Source organism: Pelophylax lessonae (assembly GCF_965119305.1).
Source record: "Pelophylax lessonae genome assembly, chromosome: 5".
Classification (NCBI taxonomy): domain Eukaryota; kingdom Metazoa; phylum Chordata; class Amphibia; order Anura; family Ranidae; genus Pelophylax; species Pelophylax lessonae.
Window position 1 is genome coordinate 545,951,155 of NC_138772.1, and position 8,590 is coordinate 545,959,744.

Genomic DNA, 8,590 nt, shown 5'->3' on the forward strand with positions numbered 1-8,590 from the left:
ACATTTTTGGCATCTTTAACTTCTTATCGGCAGAAATGGGATAGGCTAATTTTTGGCCGAAAATATTGGTTGCCAAAATTTCGGTGCATCTCTACTTACATGGCACATGTTCTAGCAGTGACCGTGTGTAGCGGTTTTCAAAACCGCTACACACACACTGTCACTGGCTGCTGCTAGAAAACATGTGCCATGCCAGTTTGCTTGTTACATGTGATGTGACAGCCAGGTGCACATTTTCAAGTTGAAAATATGCACCTGGCTGTCACATCACATGTAACAAGCAAACTGGCATGGCACATGTTTTCTAGCAGCAGCCAGTGACAGTGTGTGTGTAGCGGTTTTGAAAACCGCTACACACGGTCACTGCTAGAACATGTGCCATGTAAGGAAAGGGCACAAAAACAAACACGACAACAATGCTGGGATTTGTGGTTCTGGCCTCTGGCAGAGCATGGTTCACTTCTGGCTTAGCAGCAGGCAGGCCGCAAGTGTAAAAAACAGATAACAGTCAGCTACAACACTGTGACTGCTTGAAAACATGTGCCATGCCAGTTTGCTTGTTACATGTGATGTGACAGCCAGGTGCACATTTTCAACTTGAAAATGTGCACCTGGCTGTCACATCACATGTAACAAGCAAACTGGCATGGCACATGTTTTCTAGCAGTGCAGTGATCTGTTTTTTACACCTGTGGCCTGCCTGCTGCTAAGTCAGAAGTTCCAGACCAGAACCCTGCTCTGCCGGAGGCCACCCAGAACCACAAATCCCAGCGGTGACAGTGGTGTGTGGTCTGTGGTGTTGTAAATTGTGCTGCTGGCCTGCTGCCATTCTTTCCTTACCTGTTGAGGCCTTGGCTCCTGTCCTGGTCGTGGGTGGTGCAGTGCTGGTGGTGTTAATGCAGCTCCTCCAGGGCAGGCAGGCACTAGACTTGAAATTTGACGACTCCTCCACAGGACTCCACACTCGTCTCTGACTCACTGTCTCTCACTCTCACTCTCAGACTGAGACAGACTCACTCACTCAGACACACTGTCAGTGTCTGTCTGTGCGGCGCCGGTCACTTCCCGCTTCTTCCTGTGAAAAGGCAGCATGGGGTCCCCGCCGGCCTCTAGCTCCACCCCCGGCCTTAGTCACATGACGGTCGGTCACACCGTCACACGGTCCACCCACCGACTCCACCCCCTCCTGAGCTACGCTGGAGCCTGGATGCCGCTGCGGAGCCGGCTGCCAGGCCAGCTGAGCTGAGCAAGGAGTGGGGACTGGAGTCGGGGATAGCGGGCGGCCAGATTGCCATAATGCGGGGTCGGGGGCAGTGGCGGGCGGCCAGATTGCGGTAATGCGGCGGCCGCGGCAATCAGACTCCGCGGAATCGGCCGCGGAGAGGCAAGCAACGGCCGGACTCTAGTGTCACTGTCTCTTGTCTCTTCCATTAGAAATTACAATACCCTCGGCGGCCCACCGGGCATATGCCCGCTGTGCCCGATGCTCAGTCCGGCCCTGCTCCCCAGCATGGATGGTGTAAACTGTGCCTGAGCAGAGGCCGGTTCCATGCCCCACTGGAGACTCTTATCCCACGGCCAGCCCTGACCAAACTGTCCCAGCTCCCCCCAACCGCCTCCTGCTGGCCAGGTTGGGAACCTGGATTCAGGCGGTAAGTGGAGAGTATCTGGAACAGGGCTTCAGCTTGGAATGAGGGTCAGGAGGAGGTTGGGAAGAGGGAGAATGGGAGTGGGGGCCGAGTCACTGCACCATGGGCCTCAGGTTTCTACTTGCCCCCTGGGCTGAAAGTTGCCAGTCTGCCCCTGGCTGCCGGCGTGTCCAGTAAGCAGGGAAAATGACCGAGACCCGGCGGGAGAGGGGGGGGGGGGGACACCTCTTCCACCGCACCCTTATCTGAAAGGGAACCACCCGCAGTTTCGAAAAATCTTGGGGTTATGGCAGCTATCTGCTGCCATAACCCCGTTATTTAGCTTAAAAGTATTGACGTAAATCGACGGCGGGCGGTCGGTAAGTGGTTAAAGCAATCCTAGTGGCTAACTAGCTGCTGGATTGGTATTAAAAGCAGTGGAAGGGGATGTCTCCCTTCACCAGGAGTGACCACCTGCTGATTGGAGAGCCGAACAAAGCTCAGATAGGGTTTGATCGGCTCTCTCTCTGCTATAGTAACCCGGAAACAAAGACCTGACATAGTATATGCTCACGATATTGCAGGCTTTTAGGATTACCCCACACCCCTAAGAGCTGGCAATTTGAACCTTTTGTGCGGAAATTGGTTCCACTTATGAGCAGTCTTTGACACACTGGGGCCAAGCAATCTCCCCTTCAAATTGCACCCGATATCAGTGTCTAGCATGACTCCAGATTTGGCAGAATTACCGATCAGCAGCTGAGAATGAGAAATCCTTATGGCACCCGCTCACCCTATAATCCTATATAATAAAGTGCAAGTGTCTCTGCGTCCAGTCCCTGTCTCCGTGGGATTGCGCTACTGCGCATGTGCCCCACGGACAGTTGTTGGGACTTTGAGCGCAGAGACTACGGGTTCTGCGAGCTGTGACTGCGCTGCCGTGCCCGCGCTTTACCCTGCTTTCTCGCTGCCGCGCACCCTGCTCGCGTGGATGGCTCAACTGCAGCAAGAGGTTTGAGGGGAAGCGTGCACCCGGCACGAGGGAGACGTCAAACGCCGGGAGCGGAGAATGCTGGAAGATGTAGTCTGGGCGAGGAGAAGGAGGGGGCCTTACCTGTGATACAGGGGGGGGGGGGGGGGTCGGAGAGCGCTGAGCGGTTCAAGGATTGGCGCTCCTGGTGGACACAAGTGGTACTACACAGCACTGGTAGAGCCTACTGATGCCGATCACATTACTGTACACTTATACTGTATAATTCTACTAATCTACGCTTATATAATTCTACTGCTACTAATATTAATCATCATCATTAGCAATAAAATCATAATAATCAACAACATCATCTATACATATAAAGTACAAGTGTCTCTGCGTCCAGTCCCTGTGTCCGTGGGATTGCGCTACTGCGCATGTGCCCCACGGACAGCTGTTGGGACTTGGAGTGCAGAGACTTCGGGCGGCCGGGCAAAACTGATGAAGCGGCGGGTGAGCGCTCGCGTGGACTTACTGCTAAGCGGCAGCGGCCGTTACAAGTGGCGGCGGGCGAGGGATGTCACGCGAGAGCCGCTCGGTCAGCTACGTCATGCGGCTCTCGCGTTGTTAGAAAAAAAAAAACGAGATAAGCGAGAGCCGCTCAGTCAGCTCTGCGCATGTCCCCAACTGCATGGTTGTCCACTTTTTTTTGTACTGGAACAAGTCTGTTTTTACAAATGTTTGACCACATTTGTTCTAGCGCCCGTTAATTTAACGGGCTTAAAGCGGAGTTCCGGGCACAGATCTCATTTTTTAATGAACATACCCCCGGGACAGTCAGGGCTAGCACATTCCACAATGGCTAGCCTCTGATCTGTCCCGGTTCGCACTTACCTTTTAGAAGAAATACTTACTTTGAAAATTTCTTCCACAGCGTTTCCATCTCTCTTGTGGGCAGCTGAAGCCGGCGCGGTCCTCTTCGGTGTCTTCTTCCGCGTCTTCTTCTCCCAGAATGCGCCGCACTGGCCCCTCTCGTCACTTCCGGTGCGGCGCCGCATTCCTAAACAGCTTCTGGGCATGCCCAGAAGCTGTTTAGCAGGGGAATGCGGCGTCGCCCGGAAGTGACGTGCGGGGCCGGTGCCGTCGCATTGATTCCTGGGAGCTGTGACGTTCAGCTCCCAGGAATCATAGCGAGGCAGGAAGTGACGGGGTGAGCCGCGGCTCCGAGGGAGGAAGCAGTCAGAGGTGAGTATTTACGATCTTCGATTACAAGGTGAGTATACAAAAAAAAAAATAAAAAATAACTATCCAATTCCTTTTCAGGTTATGTGTAGCTAGCGGAGGGGCACAAAAAAAAAATACAGATTTTGTGCCCGGAACTCCGCTTTAATGTCTAGTTCAATCATAAGATACTTGGTTTGATTGAGGTTTTTAATGTGGTTGTTGGATGATTGCAGTGTGTGTGGGCTGCGGCTGCTGGTTTTCTTTCTTTTTTTTTTTTTTTTTTCTATCAGCTACAACCAGATTAAATAAAATAGAAATGGAAAATGTCTGCTGCTAAATACGGCCCCCAGGCTACCGTCGCTCATTTTCCCACCATGCACCTGTCATCGCCATCAGCCCTGTAGCCCCATCTCCTAATACCATGAATAATCCTTATTGTATCATCACATAGAAGGCTCTGTGTCCCTCTATTTACCTGTAAATATCCCCCACCCTGTATGTATGGTGTAATGACAGCTGGAGACGTGTGACCACGCCTGCCGAGCTCATCTCCTGCACACCAGCTGTCATATACCGTCTCTGTGTCTGCATCCTGCAGAGGCACTCCGAGCACACAGACATCTGCAGGACACCCACCAATTCATTCATCTGTCCATCTTCCCAAAAACCCATCCATCCATCCAGCCACCCACACACCCATCCAATCACTTATTCCTCCATCCACCTATAAATCAATCCATCCATTTACCAATCTATCCAACCACTTATTAATAAATCCACCCATCCAGCCAGTCCCCCTTCCAGCCATCTATCCATCCATCCACCCTCCCATCTATCCATCTATTCACCCACCCACCTATCTATTCATTCATACATTCACCCTTCCTGACATCCATCCACCCTCCCACCCATCCTTCCACCCATCCTTCCACCCATCTATCCATACATTCACCTTCCCTACCAGCCATCCATTTATCCATGCATCCATCCACCCATCAACCCAACCACTAAGCCATCCCTCTATCAATCCATCCACCCACTCATCCACCCCCTCACTAACCCATCCATCCACCCTCCCACCCATCTATCCATCCACCCTCCCACCCATCCTTCTACCCATCTATCCATACATTCACCTTCCCTACCAGCCATCCATTTATCCATGCATCCATCCATCCACCCAATAACCCATCAACCCAACCACTAAGCCATCCCTCTATCCATCCATCCACCCACTCATCCACCCACTCATCCACCCCCTCACTAACCCACCCACCCAGCCACTCACCAACCCAGTCACTCACCCGCCCAACCACTCACCCACCCATCTGCCCAACCACCCACACACCCATCCATACAACCACTTATTCATCCATCCACCTATTAATCCAACCATCCATCCATTCACCCTTCCAGCCATTCTCCCACCTATTCATCCATCCACCCATTCATCCATCCATCCACCCTCCCACCCATCCTTCCACCCATCTATCCATCCATTTACCCTCCCTACCATCCATCCATTCATCCATGCATCCATCCATCTACCCAACAACCCATCAACCCAACCACTAATCCATCCCTCTATCCATCCATCCGCCCACTCATCCACCCCCTCACTAACCCATCCAGCCACTCACTCCCCCACCTATCCACCCAGCCACTCGCCACCCCATCCACCCAGCCACTCGCCACCCCACCCACCCAGCCATTCACCACCCCACCCACCCAGCCATTCGCCACCCCATCCACCCAGCCACTCGCCACCCCACCCACCCAGCCATTCGCCACCCCATCCACCCAGCCACTCGCCACCCCATCCACCCAGCCACTCCCCAACCCATCCACCCAACCACTCACCAACCCATCCCACCTATTGTCATATTAATTTCTAATGGCTGAACAATGAATACTTTTCAGTTCCATTCCATATTTCGGAGGATTTTTTTTTATCGAGATCCATTTTCCCCAGAATAAATAGAAACCAAGAGGGACAGCTTATAGGGACTCATTTATATGTTTGCCTTCAAATTACACTTTGACGATCCAATGTTTAAAGTCAAAGAACTGGCAAAACAAACCAGGATGATGGCGCCACCTTGATGGAGTCCTGTATATGCTGCATCTGTCTGCAGAAAATGGAGTTTCATTGGAAAGTGATGCCAAACCCTAAAGGAACAGGAAGAGAAGGAAAATGTTCCAATGGGGACATTTCTTTTCCCCAATTACCACTCTCGCTTCCCTCACGTTTGGGAGATTTTCTCTCACTTCCTGTTGTGTCAAAAGGACAGAAAGTAAATCTCCCTAATGACATAGATGGCAGTTATAAGCGTTCCCTACTTTATCTACAGTATATACAGTCTATGACAAAAAAAGAAACTACAGCCTTGAGCATACTTTAAAGCTGAAGTTTAATCGGATTATATTTTGCTTTCCCTGGTTCCTCCCTCCCCCATGAGCAACATGATAATGTCATTTTTTAAAAAAACCTTTTCTGTTTTCATTACACCCCATATTTTATACCCAGTGACATCTTCACCGAGTCTCTCTGCTTCTCTATTTTGCCATCACTCAGCGATGATATCGTAGAGAATCGCAGAGACTCAGTGATGACATCATAGAGAAGCGCAGAGACTCAGTGATGACATCATAGAGAAGCGCAGAGACTCAGTGATGACATCAAAGAGAAGCGCAGAGACTCAGTGATGACATCATAGAGAAGCGCAGAGACTTAGTGATGACATCATAGAGAAGGGCAGAGACTCAGTGATGACATCATAGAGAAGCACAGAGACTCAGTGATGCCATCCTAGAGAAGCGCAGAGACTCAGTGATGCCATCCTAGAGAAGCGCAGAGACTCAGTGATGACATCATAGAGAAGCACAGAGACTCAGTGATGACATCATAGGGAAGCACAGAGACTCAGTGATGACATCATAGAGAAGCACAGAGACTCAGTGATGACATCATAGAGAAGCACAGAGACTTGGTGATGACATCATAGAGAAGCACAGAGACTCAGTGATGACATCATAGAGAAGCACAGAGACTCAGTGACGTCATAGAGAAGCACAGAGCCTCGGTGATGACATCATAGAGAAGCACAGAGCCTCGGTGATGACATCATAGAGAAGCACAGAGACTCAGTGACGTCATAGAGAAGCACAGAGCCTCGGTGATGACATCATAGAGAAGCACAGAGCCTCGGTGATGACATCATAGAGAAGCACAGAGCCTCAGTGATGACATCATAGAGAAGCACAGAGACTCTGTGATGACGTCATAGAGAAGCACAGAGCCTCTGTGATGATATCATAGAGAAGCACAGAGCCTCGGTGATGACATCATAGAGAAGCACAGAGCCTCAGTGATGATATCAGAGAGAAGCACAGAGACTTGGTGATGACATCGTAGAGAAGCACAGAGACTCGGTGATGACATCATAGAGAAGCACAGAGACTCAGTGACGTCATAGAGAAGCACAGAGCCTCGGTGATGACATCATAGAGAAGCACAGAGCCTCAGTGATGACATCATAGAGAAGCACAGAGACTCTGTGATGACGTCATAGAGAAGCACAGAGTCTCAGTGATGACATCATAGAGAAGCACAGAGCCTCGGTGATGATATCCTAGAGAAGCACAGAGACTCAGTGATGATATCATAGAGAAGCACAGAGACTCAGTGATGATATCATAGAGAAGCGCAGAGACTCAGTGATGACATCATAGAGAAGCGCAGAGCCTCGGTGATGATATCATAGAGAAGCACAGAGACTCAGTGATGACATCATAGAGAAGCACAGAGCCTCGGTGATGATATCCTAGAGAAGCACAGAGACTCAGTGATGATATCATAGAGAAGCGCAGAGATTCAGTGATGACATCATAGAGAAGCGCAGAGCCTCGGTGATGATATCATAGAGAAGCACAGAGCCTCGGTGATGACATCATAGAGAAGCACAGAGTCTCGGTGATGACATCATAGAGAAGCACAGAGACTTGGTGATGACATCATAGAGAAGCACAGAGTCTCTGTGCTTCTCTATGTAATCCAGGCAGATTATGGCCGGTGGGAGGGGCTACCTGAAAACTTCCCTGCCTCCGTAATCCTCTTAGGAACCCTCTGTCCTGATGTAAGTAGTGGGCGGGCTCTTGGAGTTATGCAAATATCAAAATGCCTTGATGGGCTGATGTCAGTCTGGAGGAGTGGGCGTTCCTAGGCAGGCTGTATTTGCATAGGTAACGCCCACATGTGATTCCGAGGCTCTTAAATTGCAAGAACTGAAATGCATTGAATTAAAGAGGCGACCGGTGTCTATACTGGGCGCCATGTTTTATATGTATCTGTATGGTCATTGGTTAGTTTTGATTAACAATTGTTCTTTCCCCCGCACAGTTCATCAGAGTCCGGACCCTCTCTGGCCCCACCTACTTTTGCCGGAATGGCACCACCTTCAAGGGGAACTTGCTGGAAAAGTTCATTCTGGTGGACTGTACGGTGGTCCTAAGCGGCACTTACAGGTAAGATATAGGTGAAGATCTTAGAAATAAACATTGTAACGCCCCCAAACTCACCATAAGCTAGGTTTTCATCCTTTGCATGCTGCTTAATAGAGAAGTTCAACTTTATTTTTTATTTTTGAAATCCTAATTACCAAGGTGGAAGCTGCATCTGTTCCCTGCCGTCTCTAACACTGAGAACGGAGCGATCAAACACCGCTGACCGCTCGGTTCTCAGAGCTTCCTGAGCAGGGAGCTGGTG

The 8,590-nt window shown here is 50.3% G+C and overlaps 1 protein-coding gene across 1 annotated transcript in view; it reads left to right on the forward strand.

The window, feature by feature from the left end:
* Window positions 1–8,590, forward strand: part of FAM83H (family with sequence similarity 83 member H) — a 130,258-nt gene that overhangs the window by 111,513 nt on the left and 10,155 nt on the right. The window contains exon 4 of the mRNA XM_082257584.1: window positions 8,225–8,349. Coding sequence (XP_082113710.1) covers window positions 8,225–8,349 — 125 coding nt within the window. The remainder of the gene's footprint in view (window positions 1–8,224; window positions 8,350–8,590) is intronic.